Here is a 20,876-nt window from a genome sequence, read left to right on the forward strand (position 1 = left end):
GGAGATGGTGGCCTGGGCGAATGGCTTGGCACTGCAGGTGCACTTCACCATTGGTCCTCACGACAACCCACATAGTAGGCATGGAAAACCTCATTTTCCGGTTGAGGATACTGAGGTTCAGGGAAGGGAGGTGACTGGCCTAGGTCTCACAAGCACAGAAAAGCAGCATTTGCATCTGCAGGAAAGGTCAGGTCACATTGAGGCCAGCTAGTGGGGCAGGAGAGTCCTTGGACTTGAATATGTTATTCCTCGACATCTGCTGTTTGAGTTGGTTGTTACGCCTGGTGCATTGGGCCCATGTCAACCCGGAACACTTGGTCCAGGAAGCCCAGATGGCTGCCCACTTGGCAACAGGCTTATAGCACCAGCAGAGACCTCTGGGTCACCTGTGTCCATCTTCTCCACTCCCGCACCTGCATCTCAGTAGGAACCTGATGAACTCAGCTCTGACAAAGCACAAGTAGGGCTAGAGGCTTGAGGAGCTAGCCTTCCTCACGGGAACTGTGGTCCCACCATCAGAGCTCAGAGTAGGTTGAAGGTAGCAGCCCAGGTGCCCAAGCCTGGTGCTGGGACATGGAGGACCCCATCCAGCAGAGGCTTGGATCCATCAGCAACCACCCTCCACACTGTCTGAGCCTGCTTTATACACATCTGCGGTCCCTCTTCCCCTGGTTGTGGGCACAGAGCTGAGGGATGTGAGGAAAATCTGGTGGACAGACTTGTTCTCACCTCAAGACTGCAACCCAGGGGGTGAAGAGTGATGTGATGAACTCAGACCTGGAGTTGGCCCCAGCCTTCTGCTGCCTCATTGCAAAGTGGGCAAACGACCTGGTACCTAGATCCCCATGGCAAAATGGAAATTAAAAGGGTACCAAGGGGATGGTGGTCAGACCTCAGTTCTGGATTCAGGCAGACTGCTTTCTACTCCTCTCTTTCCCTGTTGCTGGCTTGTGGCCTGGACAAGGAACTTCATCTTCCTGAACCTCAGGACCCTAGTGTGCAGAATGAGACTAAGTATGGGAGTCTCCTCCCAGGTGTGCTGTGAGGATGTGGAGGGATAATGTGTGTAGGCTCCTAATACAACAGTGATGAAGATATTATAGTTATTGCTGGTGTCTGCTCACTTCACTCCCCTCCACCTCAGGTGTCCCATCTGTACATGACCTCACTGCACAGGGTTATGGAGAGGACGAAGGGAGGAGATTAAGCATCCAATATGCTTTATGCTTAATCAATTAAAACCAGATTTCTTATTTTGTGCGCTATAAAGACCACATGACCTAGATGGGCTCAGACTTCCGGTACACCTGTGTCTATAAATTCTGGCTCCCTGGTGACTAGTGAATAAGCTTTGGGAGGTGCAGTTCCTCACTAAGCCTCAGCTTCCTGTCAGGACCATGTTACACATTCCAAGAAATATGATGTCAAGTACAAGTACACCTCATTAATTGTAGGGACTGGATGCAGCTTTCTGCAGAGAAACCCTCCCAGGCACTCCTGGGCTTGGAGGGCTGGATTGATTAGTGATGTCTGCCCCAAGTTCAGGAGGGGAGAGTGGAACAATTGCATGTTCGCCAGATCAGGACCAGGTCATCTCTAGTGGCCCCTCCAGGCAGTGACGGGGGCATGAACACCACATATTCACAGTTTGGGACTCTGGGACCTGCCTAGTGCTGTCAGGGGGAGGAGAGGCCCTGATCTGGGTTCTAGGCTTGGCTCAGTTTATAACCTGTTTTGTGACTCTGAGGAAGACGTTCATTTTCTCCAGGGTCTCCACTTCCTCTAACTACGAAATGAATAGAGGCTTCCTGCTACACAGTTGACCCCTTGGTGTTCTGAGAGGTGGTCAGGAATGTCTGGGGGCTACTTGCTACATTGCCACCAGCTGGAGCAACGTACGTAGGGGAGAAACCTCGGGCCAGCCCCGCCCACACCCTTAGCCACTACACATACCTGTGGCCAGAGAGAAGGGAGGGGGGTTCTAATGCAGCAGAAGCGCCCCGTGTCTGGGGAGAGGCAGACGTGCACAGAAAGTACTTGGAAACGGAGCAACATGCTCTCCCTCAGGGTCACCCAGGGGCAGGGTCCCCGATCTGTGTGTTACAGTAACAGTGACAACAACACGTCAGGGAGCATGTGTTCATCAGCTACGATCACAAGGCATTGTTATGACATAGGAGACACGTCAGGGAACAAAACAGATGAGATCCCTGCCTAGCGGGGCTCCCTGTCCAGTGGACGAGGAAGAAAGCTAATCTTTAGGGACCTCGTGTCCAGATTTATACATGCTAACTGTGTACCCTTCAGACCAGTTCAGTGATGTAGGTACACCCATTTGCCCTATTTACAGGTGAGTAAACTGAGTCTCAAAGAGGGAAAGATCATGAGGCTAGTAAGTGGCAGCACTCTGATTTGCTTACAGCCTCCTCATACTTTCAAGAATTGCACACACAGCTCCTTGTCTCTCTCCCTGTTTTCCAGGGCTCCTGAATGCTGCCTTAGGTCACCACTCACTACTATGTATTGCAACAATAGTAATTATGATGAGCTCTATTATTCATGGAGCACCTTCCTCAGCCAGGGCTGGTTTGGGCTTTCTACTGACATTTCCTCATTTAGTGCCCCCAGCAGCTCTTCTAAGGTAGAGGATATCCTAGTGCTCATTTTCATGGTTGAAAGGAAAAAAACAGGGCTCAGAGAGGTTATGACATTTACCTGCTGTCACACCACCAACAAGGAAAACTTCTGGGATGTACACCCAAGGATGACCTAAGAGCAAGCTTATTGTGCTGTTACAAATAAAACACATGGATTACTGGATGAGTACATTTTAATTAATCAGCATTAAAAATGCTTATGCAAGCTCTAAAACATATTTATTGAAAATCCGCTCTGTGTCAGCGCCTGGGCACGAAGCCCATGGTTTTGGCCCTTATGGCTTCAGAGAAGGGGCGGTTATCACTGTACCTAAGGAGCTGATGGGATTCATGCTCAAAGCAAGAGTGTGGGGTGGCCCAGCAGATGGGAATGTAGCAAGTATCCCTTAGATGTTCCTGACCACCTCTCAGAGCCCTGCGGAGTCAACCATCTAGCAGGGAACTTCTGTTCATTTTGCAGTTAGAGGCAACAGAGACCTTGGGAGAAAATGAACATGTTACTCAGAGTCACAAAGCAGGTTATTTACTGGCCAAGACTGGAATCTAGATAAGGGTCTCCATTACCTTCTCCCAGCACCAGGCAGGTCCCAGAGTCCCACTGTCCATGAATGTGTGGTGTTGGTGTGCCCATCGCTGGCTACAGGGCTCTTGGATATGACCTGGTCCCACAGTGGCACACACACAGTGCCTCCACACTCCCCTCCTGCACTTGTGGCAGACATCACTAATCAGGTCCTGAACCCTCCAAGTTCAGGAGCTGCCTGAGAGAGCGTCTTACCAGAAAGCTCTATTGAATCTGTACATTCAATCAGATCATATTTGAGACCATGGTACTGTCTTCACTAACTCAGCCCTAGAAGGGAAACAGGCTTATGAGGAAGCGCACAAGGAGCACACCTGTCACGGGCCGTCTATACACCATCACCCAAGGGAGCCAGAATTTGTGGACACTGGTATACTGGGTGCCTGAGCCCATTTTATCTCACTCAGTCTTTACTGCACACAAAAGTAAGAAATGCAGTAGCCATTGCTTAAGCATTAAGCGTGTTGAGTGCTTTATCTTCTCAGTCTTCTCCATAGCCCTCTGGGGTGGGACCACGAATAGATGGGAGACCTGAGGTAGAGGGGAGTGAAATGGCCTGACAATAGAAACAACTGACATCATCATTTCATCATTGGTGTCACTGCATATCAGGGACCTACTTCATGCTCAGCCCTTCATACACATTATCCCACCACATCCTCACCACACACCTGGAGCAGAATCCCATCTTTAGTCCCATTTCACACACAGGGGACCTCAGGTACCGGGAGATGAAGCTCCTTGTCCAGGCTGCACAGCCAGTAACAGGAGGAGGGGATTCAAACTCAGCTGGCCCAGCTCTAGACCCGGGGTATGATCACCAGCACCTCAATACCATTTTAATTTCCATTTGCCACCAGGATCCAAACACAGCTTGACTACCTATTTTACCAGCTGAAGCCTGGGGCCAACACCAGGTCTGAGCTCACTATATCACACTCAGTCCCCTGGGCTGTGTCCTGAGTAGGGACAATTCTCTGCACAAGGTTTCTGCATAGCCCTCAGCTCTGTGCCCACAACCAGGGGAAGAAGGGCCTCAGATATTTGCAGAACTGGGCACAGACAGTCTGGGTGGGTCATCTACTGACAAGCCCAAGGCTCTGGTGGACTGGGTTCTCCATGACCCAGGCTTAGGCTGGGCACCTGCCCTGTGCTTTGATGGTGGGAACAGAGTCAGGGTGAGGAAGGCTAACTCCCGAAACCTCTGCACATACCCCTACATTTCCTGGCTGCTATCATGTCCAGGACAGGGTTCCAGGTTTCTACTGAGATGCAGGTGGGCAAATGGAGGAGACGACCTGGGTGACTAGTGGGTGCTCCCAACCTAATGCCAACTGGGCGTGCATTTGCACTTTCCGGACCTGGTGTCCCGGGTTGACAGGGGCCCATTGCACCAGGCATTACAACCAACTCAAACAGCAGAGGTCAAGGAATAAACAGGGTATTCAAGTCCAAGGACTCTCTTGCCCCACCAGCTGGCCTCAAGGTGATCTGAGTGAAATGTCCTTCCCTGGGGACCCAAAGGTTGGGCCTTGTCCTTGTGAGAACTGGGCCAGTCACCTCTTTTCCCTAAACCTCTGTTTCCTCAACCAGAAAGTGGGGCTTCCTGAACCTCCTCACAGAGCTGTCCTGAGCACCAGTTGGGAAAGTAGACCTGCAGTGCCAAGCCCAGGCCCTGGCACTCACCTGCCCCTACTGGGAGCTGATCATCATGGCTGATGAATGCCACTCACTGCTGCCCCCAGAGGACAAAAAAGAAGCTGGCTTTGTCCTGGGTGTGGTCTATGATGAGACACTAGCCAGCACCAGCCAATGTGACTCCAGGAGGCCATGGCCAGGTGGGTGTGGGTCTTGGGAGGACAGGCCGGTGAGAAAGGAAAGAGGCAGGAAGCCTGAGGGAACCATATCCCCATGGGCAGCCAGACTCAGGGAGGAAAAAAACCTGGGAGCAAGAGTTATACAAATGTGCCACAATGATCTTCAAATGAGAGACCAAGGAAATTTTGAATCATGGCTCACAGTCACAAGTCACACAGGACATTAGCAGTCATCTGGTCAAATTCCCAAGCATCTCTAAGGATGGGACCCTCACCACCTTATCAGAGAGTGGACGGCCTTATCAGATGCCACAGAGATGCTTGGAGCATTCTAGAACCAGGTCAGGGTCTTGGGACCCACATGAGAGGAAAGCCCTAGAGGAAAGGGTGGTAACAGCTTCCTGAGGGCAGAGAAGAAGGGAAAAAGTCAAATGATAATGATCTTCTGTGACAGAGGCCAGCAAGAAGCTGAGCTCGGGGAAGATGGGGAGGGACCACCTCAGGAGAGCCGGCACAGAGGTTGCAAGGTGATGTCAAGAGCCAGGGACAACTAGGCAGGTGAGTTCTGGGAAAAGGGAACAGTCTGTGTGGAGGTCAAAGGCAGCAAAAGGGCTGACATCTTTCTGGAACAGAAGTAATTTAGTAGGGCTATGGAAGAAGAGGTAGATGAGTTTGGGGTGGCAGTGAACAGTACCACAAGGCCTTTTTGGGGCTGCTGTTTTGAAGCTGAATGCTTCAACCTCTGGCCGCTGCATTGATAGTAGAGGGGTTAGCGGCATGTGTGCATAGAAATTTGCATACATGAGGGTACCTATGGAGGCAGATTTTGCTCACTCACAGAAGTAACTCTACTGGCTAAATGATGTTGGTAGACAGGGAAGAGGGTGGTCCTGAACAATTGAAAACATTTGCCCTAAGGCCGGCTCTACTGTGAGGGATTTTATGGTGAGCACTCAGACATAAGAGAAGGTTTTGAGAGAATGACCTCACTGGTCACTGACCCTGACTTTGTGGGCCACAAATTCTAGCCCCATATCTGTCCCTGTCTTTCTGGAAGACCTCAAGCAGATTTCCAAATACTGATCGAATAGTATCATAATTTCCCTCTGAGCCTGAGTTTCCAAATCCTGATGGAATTTAGCTGGATGATCACCATGAGTTCTTCTACCAGAATATTCTCCACTTCATCCATTCTCAGTCTTTATCCCAGCCCCCACTTGCAATGGCCACTGTCTTGGCAGCATGAGAACCTGCTTTTAGTCTTGGCACTAAGTCCTCTCCATATCCACCGATTCCAATTCAATCATCCTGGGTGACCTTTGCTTCGGAAGTCTCTCTGCATTCACTCTGGACAGGGGTTATTTTCATTGGAGTCTCCTTGGATGGCTCTGGACACACGGCTTGTTTCCGGGGGCAGCCTCCCTGCCCATCGCTCTCTGGAAGATATAAGGGCCTCAACACCCAGCGGAATTCAGGAGGCTGTGCAGGCGAGCAAGGACTCCGTAAGTATTTTCCTCCAAACCCATGACCGGCGGGCTTTCCACCTAATGTCACCCCACCTAAGGCCTTCAGAAGGCTGTGGGGCTTGAGGCAGAGGGATTGGTCTAATTCAGTTCATTTCTATCTTGATTAGAGCAAAGTAAGAAATAGATTCAATTAGGACAAGTGCCAAACTGACAAGCAAAGCAGGCTCATGATGTGGTGCCCATTTATTTACTCATACTTTTATTCAGCAAACTTTATTTTGTTGTACTGAGCAAGGATCAGGGTTTTTCACTATGTGTAATGAATTCAATAGTGAGATACGTCACAATCCCTCCCCTAAGGGGTGCACAGCATGATAGGAAAGGCAGCCAAGTCTTCCCTAACTGGTACCCAGGACTGTGGTCATACAATGAATGCAGCAAGATGGTGGAGTGGGGCCCCCTAACCTAGACTCTGGGGAGTCTAGAGTGATCTTCCTAGAGGACATGATGTCTTACTGAATTTGGAGTCAGTAGGAAGTGACTCAGGTTAAAATGAAAAGAAGAGACAAATGTTCCAGGCAGAGAAGCCGGCATGTGGTAAAGAGCTCTGACCTGGAGTCAGGCATGACTTTTCAAATAGTATCTCCTTCTTTCACTAGTTGTTTATCTCTGGGCAAGTTGCTCTAACTTCCTGACCTGGGCTGCCCATCTGAAACAGAGGCGATAACCACGTCTATCGTCAAGGACTGCTGAGTGTCAGTGTGATAGGTGCTCATCAAAGATACCGTTTCCCCGTGGCTAATTCTCACTCCTGATCCTCCCATAACTGTCCAGGTGTCAGGACAAGATGTTTCAGCTTTGGAAACTTGTTCTCTTGTGCGGCCTGCTTGCTGGGACCTCAGCATCTCTTCTTGACATTCGTGGAAATGATGTTCTGAGGAAGCTGCAATCTGGCCTTGAGAGAGGACTTGACACCTTCGACAGTGCACTTGAAAGTGAGTCAACAATCGTGATGGTCAGTGGCACCTGGGAGCTTCCTGCCAAATACTGTGCCTGTATTACCAGAGGCTATATAGCAGGGGCCCTCTTTATGGGTTGTTTACTAAGAGAGGTGACTAATTGTTTACTATTTTTCTAGAAACAAACAACACTTAACTGAATATCACTTTACATCTTATATCGTGGTAAACTTTGCTAATATATTTGTAGGATTAATTCCTCAAAGTGACATTTCAAAAGTTCAAAAGTATGCATATTTGAAATTACAGTAGATATTGACAAATAATACCCTATGCTAATATTTTCTCCAAGAGTCTGTGAGATTACCTTTTATTCCGCTTCCCTGACAGCACTGTTTTGGACAGCTGAATTTTTTGCCAATCTCACAGAAGAAAGGTTATAATTCATGTCACTTTCCTTTTTTCTAATTATGAAAAATTCACTCATATTTTTCATATTTTATTAGTCATTTACAGGTTTAACTTAAATGTTTTATTTATATTTGTAGCATATTCTCTTGCTGGGCTATTCAATTTTCTTAGTACTTTGTATTAACTAACTAGAAAAGAATTCCTACCTAGCCTAGGTAGCTTTAAAATTACCTACCTTTCTAGTTAATCATACGTCCTTGTAATTCTGATTTCTTGAAAGAACTTGGCCTTCTTTTCAATTTCCGGAAATATTACCGGCACCCTGAGAAACATTCTTTATAGGAGAAACTAATTTCTGTATATGACGGCCTTTCAAACCTTGCCAGGGCTTGGGCAAACTTCAAAGGGACCCACTTTCCAGTTTCAGTGCTGACAAAACTGAGCTCAGAAGCAGAAGTGTCTGGATTATCTATAGGACCAGAGGGAGTTTCCGCCTCTGTTATAATTAGGTAGATATTGTCTATTACAGAGCCAAATTGGAGTACTCTGATTGCATATCTTTTCCTGTAGCCTTTTGTGTGGTTTTTTCTGAACTCGTTGTTGCCTTCCTGTTTCTCATTTGAATTCTTTTCTACACGTATATTCTGAACTCTTTTCAACTGTGCCATTCTACATCTGCCATGCCACTTCCTCTATCAAATCCCTCTTTTCTCTGAAAGACCCTCTGTTAGGACTGTCTGTCCTCCTGCTCCTGAATGAATCACTGCTTTCTAGGCCTGCTATCCAGGACTCCTACTTGCCACTTTAATAATTTGGAGCCATATTTTTTCTTTGATTCTACATTTTCCATTTCTTATTTTATGCTCAGTTTGTATCAGCATCTCCTTTATCTTCACTACTAGAATCTGATGTGCAATCAATATCTATTCCCTGCTCAATAGCAGATTGATCGCTTTGTTGAAATGATAAGCATATATTAGCATGAAGGCAGCATACTAGGAACAAGGTCTCCTAGCTGTGCAACTTTGGCCCATTTCTTAATCTTTTGATCCTTTATTTCCTCATCTGAAATCACAGGTAATAGTAATATCTACTTTATGAAGGTGTTATGAAATGAAATACAATAATCTAGGAAAGTAGTCTCATTAGTACCTGGTGCCTAGGAACTGCTTCTTAAGTTGTGTACTACACTGAACGGAGATTGTTTTTGCAGCTATCTTTCAGAATTTGAAGACTGAATTGGAATCCAGGTGTTCAGACGAGGTGGTGGAAGAGACCCAGGAAACAGAGAATTTGTTGGAACAACTCATTTCTAGAATTTTTCAAGTAGTGTACAGCCTTACAGGGTGAGTTGATGCTTCATGTTGGAGATCTTTGCTCCCAGAAAAGAGAATACATATCTTTGGGGAGGTAAGTTTAATATAAAAGAAAGAAAGATGAACAAACCTTGTGTGTTTTTGCAGAGCAGAAGTGGTCTGAGGCCAGCTCTGCCAGATCTTGGGGAAATTAGAGTCAGGGCTGCAGGGCCTGTGAGCATCTCATGGGTCTGGACCCTCCCATTCTGTGATTTCAGGGTCACGATGAAGATTCTCTTCTCCCTCACCTCTATCTGTTTGCTGATGCCTAAAGTCCCTTTTCTAAGGAATAAGACTTTTCTTCTCTGAATATAGCTGAGTATAAAAGTCTGAATGGCCTCAGGAGAGAGAAAATTAGAATTCACACCGCATAGGTGGCTCCACACATAACATCTGGGAGTCAGCAGTTCTGGGTTCAAATTCTGTCTCTGCATAAAAAGAATGAAATAATGCTGCTGCAGCAACAAAAGGATGGACATAGAGATTATCATAGTAAATGAAGTAAGTCAGGCAGAAGAAAAACATATACCATATGATACCACTCATATATGGAATCTAAAATATGATACAAAAGGTCTTATACAAAAAGACTTGTGGACAAAGAAACAAACTCATGGTTACCAGAAGGGAAAGCAGTGTGGGGAAGAAATTAGGAGTTTGGCATTAACATATGCTAAGTTGCTTCAGTCATGTCCAACTCCTTACAACCCTATGGACCATAGCCCAACAGGCTCCTCTGTCCATGGGACTGTGCAGGCAAGAATACTGAAATGGGCTGCCATTTCCTACTCCAGGCATTAACATATACACACTACTATATATACAGTAAACAACCAACAAGGACCTACTATATAGCACAGGGAATCATACTCAGTATTTTGTAATAACCTATAGGGGAAAAGAATCTGAAATAAAATTACCTCTGTAATTATACATATCTCTACCTGAATCACTCTGCTGTCCACCTGAAACTAACACAACATTGTAAAGCAGCTACACTTCAGCTAAAAGCAAAAACAAAAAAAACAAATACTGGCTCTGGCACATATTCATCCTTGACATCTTGAGGAAATCACAGCTGTCTGATCCTCAGTCTGCCATGCCATCCAATGGAGAGAATTCAGCCTCTGAGCAGGGCTCTCATGAAGACCAAAGCAGGCAAAGTCCATGAGGCTCAAAACTCAGCACGAAGCTGGCATAGAGAAGAGCCAAGCAATGGCTGTCAGGAGTGACAAGGGTAAATTGTGGTTTTTACACAGGGTGAGAATCAGGAATGTCCAAGTCCCGGATATCACATTCGAAGCTTCTGACAACGGTGCTGACGTGAAGATCCCCATCACTGCTAACATCACCGTGAACCTGTGAGTAGCCTTAGCATCTGAGGGTTGGGAGAGGCAGTGAGGTATGGCCAATAGGTCTTGGCACTGAGGTATGGCCAATAGGTCTCCAGTGTGGAATCTGCTGCCTTGGTCTCCCAATCAGTAAAACAAGGAGGCCTTTGCAACTCCTAAATCCTAACATTTAACATGTTCTAAGAAACACTGCCCAGAACTAAATCTCTCTTTTTTTAAATCCTCCATGAAATATATTTCCAAAATCATAAAACTTATCTAATCATAATGGCTGAAAATTGAGAAGACATGAACATTTATAACTCTTAGGCAAAGTTTCCTCCAGCATCATTGTGTCTCTCAAGATTCTCTTTAAATAGCAGTCACCAATATGCCTATATAGTAGTGTACAGTATGTAATGAAAGGCATGAGAAATTATATGGAAACTATAATTATATTAGGAATTTTATTAATTCATTAATTATAGAAGTTATATTAGAAACAATAATTCCTAAGTATTTTAATTACTTTTTAACTACGAAGAAAAGGAAAATGCAGATGTGTAGAAGAGTCTTTATAAATCAAGTGTACTGCGATTTCATCATTTATTGGATATGAGATCTTGGGATAGTTACTTAACCTCTCTATACCAAACATTTCCTCACTCCGAAAATACAGATAATGATAGTGTTTTTCCCCTCACGGTACTGCTGTCAAGATTAAATCACTTAATTCAAGTAAAAGACTTTTGTGAAATACTTAACACAGTTTGTGCTCAAGAAATGTTAACTATTATTTTTATTTTATTTATCGGTGAGATACTGTATAAAAATTTCATACGAGCGAAACCCATGGGGCCAGAAAAGTAATACCTAATGTAAGAATGTAGATTTCATAAAAAATTTATGCACTATTGACTTTATCCATAGATATCCCATGCAATGGCCATCTAGAGAGAGAGACTCGTGTAAGCAACATGAAGAGACTTCTCCACCTCTGTTCACTGTGAATCTTATTCCCTGTAGGCCTCTGTTGGGTGAGATTGTCGACCTGGCCCTCAATGTGGACATCCAAACTACTGTCAGCATTGAAACTGACACTGATACCGAGGCTGGTGGCTCCAGGGTGGTCGTGGGAGAATGCACCAACAACCCAGAAAGCATCTCACTCACGGTGCTGCACAGGTCAGGCCAACACATCTCAGCAGAGCAAGGAATTCCAGAGGAGCTGGGACCCATAATTTCAGCCCTATTCCTTACCTGGGAGGGAGCAGAGTATGGTTAAAAAAAAAAAAGTTCAGACTCTGGAGTCAAGCTAGCTTTGCCACTCACTTGGGTCTTGTAATCAATTTAGCCTATAGAAGCTTTAGCTATCATATCTATATACTAAGGTTGGTAACATTACCTAACTCATAGGCTACTATGTTGACCAAATGAGAAAATGCATAGCATACTTAGAGAATATTTGGCCAAGCACATACTAAGCTTTCAGTAACAGTAATATCTATCCTTATTTTCTGTCTCTCGAGTCTTCTCATTACTAAGACCTGAGTGTTGACCTCTCAAACCATAACTGTGAAGTTGTGTATTTCACCTTTAATCTTTATTTGTTTTTGCTTCATGGTTTTTGAAGCTCTGTTACATGCACATTTAGCATTGTTACATCTACTTGAAGAACTGACCCTTCTCTTATTATATACTGTCCCTCAAATAATGATAATAACAATAATAATAATATATTGTGTTTACCTTCTTGCCTCTAGTTAGGAACAGGCAAAAAGAGTAAACCCTGCTCAGTTCAGTTCAGTTCAGTTGCTCGGTCATGTCCGACTCTTTGCGACCCCATGAATCGCAGCACACCAGGCCTCCCTGTCCATCACCAACTCCCAGAGTTTACCCAAACTCATGTCCATCGAGTCGGTGATGCCATCCAGCCATCTCATCCTCTGTCATCCCCTCCTCCTCCTGCCTTCAATCTTTCCCAGCATCAGGGTCTTTTCCAATGAGTCAACTCTTCACATGAGGAGGCCAAAGTATAGGAGTTTCAGCTTCAGCATCAGTCCTTCCAATGAACACCCAGGACTGATCTCCTTTAGGATGGACTGGTTGGATCTCTTTGCAGTCCAAGGGACTCTCAAGAGTCTTCTCCAACACCACAGTTCAAAAGCATCAATTCTTCGGTGCTCAGCTTTCTTTATAGTCCAACTCTCACATCCATACATGACCACTGGAAAAACCATAGCCTTGACTAGACGGACCTTTGTTGGCAAAGTAATGTCTCTGCTTTTCAATATGCTATCTAGGTTGGTCATAACTTTCCTTCCAAAGAGTAAGTGTCTTTAAATTTCATGGCTGCAATCACCATCTGCAATGATTTTGGAGCCCCCCAAAATAAAGTCTGACACTGTTTTCCACTGTTTCTCCATCTATTTCTCATGAAGTGATGGGACCAGATGCCATGATCTTCATTTTCTGAATGTTGAGCTTTAAGCCAACTTTTTCACTCTACTCTTTCACTTTCATCAAGAGGCTTTTTAGTTCCTCTTTGCTTTCTGCCATAAGGGTGGTGTCATCTGCATATCTGAGGTTATTGATATTTCTCCTGGCAATCTTGATTCCAGCTTGTGCTTCTTCCAGCCCAGCATTTCTCATGATGTACTCTGCATATAAGTTAAATAAGCAGGGTGACAATATACAGCCTTGACGTACTCCTTTTCCTATTTGAAACCAGTCTGTTGTTCCATGTTCGGTTCTAATTGTTGCTTCCTGACCTGCATATAGGTTTCTCAAGAGGCAGGTCAGGTGGTCTGGTATTCCCATTTCTTTAAGAATTTTCCCTGCTACAGGTTCTAGCAGGGAAAATTCAGATTGTGCCTTAATCATCTTCCACTCAATGAGGATTCCAAAAATGAGACCTTGAAATGTTTTCTCCATTTAAGTCACTGATCTCCAGTAACCTACAAAATCTAGATCTTAAACTGTGTGGTTGAAAAAGCAGGTTTTGCCCAGGGAAGATGGTAGAGAGAAAAAGGCTGACCCTGCTCCTGGCTGGGAGAGGAGGAGTGGTCTGGAAGCTGAAGACAGGCCAGGTTGGCTTTGACAGGTATCAAGGCTGAGCCATGAGTAGAGGTCAGTCCATCCTGCTCCAACAAGGGATCTGATCACAGGTTGCATAGGGACCCCCCAAAACCAAAGATAGGCCCTGCAGCCTATCATCACTTGGAAAGACTAATATAAGCCCAAATGCCTGAGCCCTGCTAGATACTGCCTGGCCTATAGCCCCAGGGAAATCATCCAGCCTTCTGGGTCTCTGTGTCCATATCTGTGAAATGGCATTCCACTCTGCTGCTCCAAACCCTTTTGGGGGTTTTCTCTCCGCCATGGGTGGAATCTCAAGCTCTCCCCAAGGCCACTGAGGCTCTGCCTGATCTGAATCCACCCTCATATCACTGTGATCTCCCCCTTGCTCACTCTGCTCTAGACATACTAGCATTTGCTCTGAGTCTCAGAAAAACTCCTTCCACTCAAGGCCTGTGCACAGGCTGCTCTGGAACCTAGTCTCGAACACCTTTCCCACATTCCGTCTTATTGTACATCTCATCCTTCAGAGTCTAAAACAAGGTTCCTCCTCTTCTCTCTTGGAAAATCTACTCATACCTTTCTCAATACTTGTCATAAGTTGTCATTATGTATTTAGTTGTGTGTTTATTTCATGTCTTCCTTCAGCCAAAAACATGTTGAGCATCTGTTCTATGCCAAGCAGCTGCCTTTCTGAGCTCTGGAGAATTTATGGTGACTGCAAGCAAGGACCGTGCTCTCATGGAGCTTATGCTCTTGAGGGGAAGGCAGACAGGAGAGCATTCAGTCCAGTAATAAAGAACTCACTCGGGAAATGTCAGATGGCAAAGATCCCTGAGCAGTGCAGCACACTTAACAGAGTGCTGTGATACAAACTGATACAAAGTCCTACCTTAGACAAGCAGTCAGAGAGGGCTGCCCTGAGGTGGTGAGAGTTATGCTGAGAGCCGATAGTGGGAAGGAGCAAGCCTTAGGAAAACTTGTTTAATGCAGGGTTAGCCAAAAAATTTATTTGGGTTTTTCCATAAGATGTTACAGAAAGCACTAAATGAACATTTTAACCAATCTAATATTTAGGTAACATATTAGGAGCTGCTTGTGCTTTGTTCATCACTGTGTCCTAAGTCAGGCTTGGTTCCCAGCATATAGTTGGTGTTCTATAAATATATACTGACGAATAAATGAATGGATGGCTAGATGGATGGATGGATAAAGAATGGATGGATGGATGGATGAGGTCTCAGGATTGTGATGAGATGCTCATGAGCTACTGGGGTGGGCTGCTGGTCAACCACAGGGTTCTAAGTGATGATCCCCCTGGGTAGAGGCTCAAGTCACCTGACTTCAGGGAGCTCCACCATATTCCACCCTCTTTCCCACTGCTCCTCCTTGGCCGCTCTGCCAACTTCACTGACCTTTATCAATTTCCTCTCTTCTCCAGACGCTTTGGATTGCTCAACAGTGTTGTGGACTTTGGAGTCAACCTTGCGAGAAGTGTGGTGTCCTCTGTAGTGCAGGATGAGGTGAGCCACCCACTCCTGGGGGTGTAGAGCCGCACCTGGTGGGGCAGGTGTGTCATTCCGTGGGGGGGCTGTACTCTCTGGGCACCTTCCTTTCTGAGGGGCCAACTTCCCTTTGAGTTGTCAGCTGCTACTCCCCCCGCCCCGCTTCACTCAGCCTGGCCTGGGGAGGAGAAGAGCGGCCCAACATGAGCTGAAATCACTGGGTCCCACACTTGAACCATTTGCCATACCCATGGACTGCCAATTGGCCTTTCAGCTAATATTTTTCTTATTTCAATACAACTTTACTTTATTTATTTAAACACCAAAACTACGTACATCATAGGTCAGATTCCTATGTATCATATACAAAACTGTATGTACCACGTGCCCCAAATTCCAAAGATTCTAAATTAGTTACTCTGGAAGGGGGCTTGCAATCTGGGGTTGTTGTTGTTGTTTTTTAATCCTCCAGGAGGCCCTGAGATTTACTGAGCTGGTGGGTCACTGCTAAAACTATGGTTGCCAGACCAGCAGCACTGACCTTCCCTGGGCATTTTTTAGAATGCAGACCCTTAGGTGCCACTCCAGACCTGCTGCTCGTTAATTTGCCTTTTAACGAGATCCTCGAGGAGTTGTATGCACACAAAATTGTGAGAAACACTTCTCTATGATTCCCAGGGCCCCATTTGACCCTTGAGGTTTCAGAGTCCAAAGGACAAGGTTTCTAAGAGCACAAGGATATGGGATACTTACAGTCTAGATACTTAAGGTACTGGGATTATAATGTTCTGAGGATTTTAGGGTTCTAGTGTCCTCTGGATCTCAGATATGGGCCTTCTAGGTTTCCACTGTGCTAGAATCCTAAGGGTCAGAAGTTCTGAGGCCCCAAGTAGTGAGCATCTCTGTGGGTGGCGACAGGGTGCTCGTAGCAGGTAATAACCAGTCCTCTTCCTTCTCCCATCTCTCCTCTCCCTCCTCACCTCCTCACCTCTTTCTTTCCTTCCCTCTTTCCAATTCTCTCTGCGTGTGTCTCTCTCTCTTCCCCTGGCTCTGTATGACCCTCAGCTGTGCCCACGATTCCTCAAGCTCCTTGAAAGCCTGGATGCAGAGTGTGTTGAGAAACTCATCGGTAAGTCACAGCCTGGGGAAGCGAGGAGGGGGCTCCCTCTGCAGCCTCACCGGGGATGGCATGCCACTCTATGCCTACAGCACCAGCAGGTCTGGTCAGGGGATCCTGGAGAAGCTGAGGACCCTTCACCCTGAGCAAGCCAGGAGAGTGTGGTTGGAGGGGTCCCTCCAGAGACTGAGGGTCTCTGTCAGCCTTTGAGAGCTTCTACTGCCCTCCTTTGTCCCACTGGCAGAACCTGATGCCCAGAATGATGTGAGAAAGAGGACGGGCCAGATCTGGATTCAAACCCTGGATCTGCTACTTAGCAACTGTGCAGTCCTGGTCAACTGGCTCTGCTTCTCTGAGCCTCAGGTTCCTCCCAGGTGAAAAGAGATTGTAAACATGGCTTAGCTGATGAATGGATTTAAAGAAAAAGCAGAAAAAGCCTAATATCCAGTAGGCATTGATGATAAAAACCGCCCCTTCCCTTTCCCTTCTTATGAAGAGGTGTGGTTCCCCCCTCTCCCCCCAGCCCGCGGGAGCTTTCCTTGACCTGGGTCTCTGGTATGGCTGGGGTTGCTGGGGCTGTGGGCAACAGAAATGGGATGAGAGAAGCATCAGGGTCCTGGAGGCAGTTCTAGAAAATAGCCACAGACACAGTACGTTGGACCATCGATCTGTGCTTCTTACATACTATCTCATTGGATCCTTGCAAAGACCCTGTGGGGATGGGTAGTGTCATGATACTTATTTCACAGATGGACTAGCTGAGGCTCAGATAGATGGAGTGACACACAAGCGGTCCCGTGGCTGTCCAGTCTGACCTGCTGCAGGCTGGCAGTCACTGTCTGATTTGTGTTCGGCTTTCCAGTGCTGGAGCGTGAGAACTGCTATTCATTGTGTTCCTTCAGGTGAAACTCAGGACACCCAGGATGAAACTGGAGAGGGCAGTTGAGGAAACCACTGGGATGCCCGCCTGCTGGTGAGGACTGGGTCCAGGGCCCCGGGCTGAGAGAGGATGAGACCCCCCACAGGGTCCCGTGGAGAAGCAGAAACAAGCTTGGCTTCTCCTCTTTCTCTAGTGGCAGACTCAGCCCTGATCTCGGTCACAGACCACCTCCTGACCCTAAATCAGACACGCGGATTGTGCTCAATTCTGCTCCCTGACAGAGCCCGAAATAGTCACACTGAGCTTTGACTCCAGTTGTTGACTCAGCCCTGACACTGGTCACAGATAGAGACTAGATCGCATCTCAGTCTGATTCCTGATCCTGATCATACACTGAGCCCTGAGCCCTGGCTCCTCTGGGCCCTGATCAGTCTTTTCACATTGGCTATTTTGCTAAGGTGAGGGGTTGGGAGGGTGAAGGGATGAGGAGGGGTCAGTGCCAGGTGCCAGAGAAAGACCCCAAACTACAGGTGCCAGTCCCTCCCCAAGCCTCAGAGCTCGCAGGGTTTGTGAGGAAGTACTCCGGGAGCTGTGCCTGCTGAATGCAGGAGCTGGTAAGGGCCCTGGAGCATCCATGCCTCACACCGGGGTCTCCTTTCAGACTCCAGGACTTAAGTGAATCTCTGTACCGTCTCCCTCTGGAACAGTCAGTGCTGCCACCATCCCCCAGGAGTGACAACTGAGCCCAATCAAAGGACACCTCTCAGACCCTCGTGCTCACAGTCAGGACGTCCTATGCTTATCACCCTCCACCCCCAGCAATAAAAAGCCTTTTCAGCACCTCCTGTGTGCCCTGTTGCATTCCTTCCATTGGGATTTTGGGGAATGTGGGATATGTGCAACCAGGTAAGCAGAGACCTGGATCCAAAGCAGGAAAGGAGTTTGGGGATTATCCAGCCTCAGCTCCTTGTCTTATAAGCAGGAACACTGAGGCCCAGGCTAGGCAAGAAAGTGACCTGAGGTGTCATAGAGACAGCCTCACTCTGCTTCCCTACAGCACCACCATGATGGAGGGCTGCCTTCCCCAGCACACCTGACCTCATGACCTCCTCACAACACCCTTCTGTTCTTGTCCCCATTGTACAGATGAGGAAACTGAGGCTCATAGAAGACAAGAGACATATCGAGGTTACAGGGTAGCAAGCGGCCAGACTAGTATTTAAAGCCGTGGCTATGGGATCACTTGCTCAGAGCGGTGATGTCCCATCTCCCAGTACTCAGCCACCTCTCCCCAGCCCCTGCAGGTCCTGCTGTCCTGGCCTTGGTCTCTTCCACCCAGGACTGCTGAGGTCCTTTTTTGGCCCTTCTTCCTCCCCAACATGCATGCCCTCAGTTTCCCCTTTGCCCTGGAGTGGGGAATACAGTGCCCCTTACTTACTGCTGCATCACCTCTGCAGAGGACTGACCCAGGTTATCACCTCAGGGACCCCAGGCTTCTCCTTTCCAGGAGGCCATCTAACTTCCTGCCAAGAGGCCCAGGAAACATTTGCCCATTTTGCCAAGGAGCCATCTCAGCACTGTGTGCAATTCTGTGGGGAAGAACCACTGTTGTCCTCACCGTAGACTTGGGTTAATGGAGGCCAGGGTCACACAGTGGCTGCTTCACTCCAGGGCCTTCTGTCTGAAGGCTGCCTCACGAGGTCGAGTCACCCCAGGGGGACCTTGAGCCCCTGGGACAGCTAGGGGGCCTTGGACCAGCTCTCCTGAGCTAAGGACTTCAGTTCAGTCTGTGCTGGGGCTCCTGACACAGCGTGAGGTGAGAGGTAGGACAGAGCTGAGCTTCACCTGGCCTCTGCCCATTGCTAGCTATGTGATCTCAGGCAACCTACTAGAACCACACATCTCTCACCTCCCCAGTGGACTTAACAGTAAAACCTCCCTGTTGCACGATTGAATGAGTCAATGTGTGGAAAATGCTTAAACATAGTCTGAGACCTGGTGAGCACAAGATGAATATCAGCTTCAACACACTGGAATTACTGTCAAACTGTGTTGAGAAGTCCCATATTCAATCTTTATACACTGTATCTCACTCAGTTCTGATTTCTACTGAGTGATTCAGTGAATGGTTCTTGGAGGAGGTGTGGCAGCTGAGTCTCAGAGAGATGAAGTGACTTACCCCGGACCACACAGCTGGTCGCAGGTAAAGCTGGGTTCTATTGGAAGTCTCCAGAGCTGGTTCCTTCCCTGCTGGCCATAGCAAAGGGATGAGAGTTTTTCTCTCAATCTGTATTTTGTGACAATCCCAATTCCCACAAAAGTGCACAAGGAGGTCTCACAGTTCAGGGCTTCTCTTGAGCAGTAGCCCACTTGGGTCAGTGCTGAGCCTTTGTCCAGGCTGTTCCACTACCTGGAACATCATTCCTTCTCTCCCTCCATCTGTTTCAATCCTCAGCCCTACCACTCTGCTCAGGAGCTGTCTCCTGGTAAGCAGGGACCACTCCTTGATGTTTCCCCAACTAAAAGCATGTTTTCCAGCTGCTAGTTCTACCCAAGCTACCTTGGCATCATTGTCCCATACAGACAGAGGGTTCAGGAAGTGTAAGCTCTCATAATAATGGTTGATACATGTTAATAATCTTTTTTCCCATTTTTTTGTGAGAAATAATTGACATTCATCACTGTATACATTCTGGTGGCTCAGATGGTAAAGCGTCTGTCTGCAACATGGAAGACCCGGGTTCGATCCCTGGGTCAGTAAGATCCCCTGGAGAAGGGAATGGCAACCCACTCCAGTACCCTTGCCTGGAAAATCCTATGGACTGAGAAGCCTGGTAGGCCACAGTGCACTGGGTTGCAAAGAGTCAGACATGACTAAGCGACTTCACTTCACTGTATAAGTTGAAGGCAACAGTTTGATTTCTGTGTACTATGAAATGATTATGACAACAGGTTCAGCTAACATTCATCTTCTCATATAGGTACAATAAAAAATTCAGAAAAAAAGAAAAACGTTTTTTCATTGTGATGAGAACTCCTAGGATTTGCTCTCAACAACATTCCTGTATATCATGCATCACTGTTAGCTCTAGTCATCGTGTTGTACATTACATCCCCAGTATTCATCTGTTCAGAATTGCAAGTTTGTATTTTTGACCATCTTCTTCCAGTTCCCTCTCCTCCTACTCTCCACCTCTGGTAATCACACATCTGATTTCTTTTTCTATCAGTTGGGTATTTTGTTTTTAGTTTCCAGTTATAAATGATATCACATAGTATAGGTCTTTTTCTAACTTATTTCATTTAGGATAATGCCTTTAAGACCCAGCCATGTAGTCACAAATAGTAGGACTTCATCATTTTTAATGGCTGAATAATACTCTGTGTGTATATATAATACATATTTATATATATCATAATTTCTTTAACCATTCATCCATTATTGAAATATTTAAGTGTTCCCAAGGACACTGCTATAAACATAGGGGTGCAGAGATCTTTCTGAGTCTGTGATTTCATTTCTTTTGGAAGTATTTGCAGAAGTATTGACAGAATTGCTGGATTATATGGCTCTGGGCTCTTAGTTGGGAGAGTTCTTATTGCTGATTCAATCTCCTTACTAGTAATCAGTTTACTCACATTTTCTATCCCTCCCTGATTCAATCATGGCAAATTGCATGTTTCTAAGAATTTTTCCATTTCTTTTAGTTTTCTGGT

The 20,876-nt window shown here is 46.6% G+C and overlaps 1 protein-coding gene across 1 annotated transcript; it reads left to right on the forward strand.

Moving 5' to 3' along the window:
- The first annotated feature begins 7,258 nt into the window (after window positions 1-7,258).
- LOC138417911 (short palate, lung and nasal epithelium carcinoma-associated protein 2B-like) lies at window positions 7,259-17,999 on the forward strand. Its single transcript, XM_069548915.1, has 8 exons — window positions 7,259-7,518; window positions 9,107-9,239; window positions 10,508-10,609; window positions 11,606-11,764; window positions 15,099-15,180; window positions 16,228-16,291; window positions 17,182-17,252; window positions 17,821-17,999. The coding sequence occupies exons 1-7, from the start codon at window positions 7,371-7,373 to the stop codon at window positions 17,223-17,225; spliced, it is 732 nt and encodes a 243-aa protein (XP_069405016.1). The 5' UTR covers window positions 7,259-7,370; the 3' UTR covers window positions 17,226-17,252; window positions 17,821-17,999.
- The last annotated feature ends 2,877 nt before the right edge of the window (window positions 18,000-20,876 follow it).

The sequence above is a fragment of the Ovis canadensis genome, chromosome 13, assembly GCF_042477335.2.
Source record: "Ovis canadensis isolate MfBH-ARS-UI-01 breed Bighorn chromosome 13, ARS-UI_OviCan_v2, whole genome shotgun sequence".
Taxonomy (NCBI): Eukaryota; Metazoa; Chordata; class Mammalia; order Artiodactyla; family Bovidae; genus Ovis; species Ovis canadensis.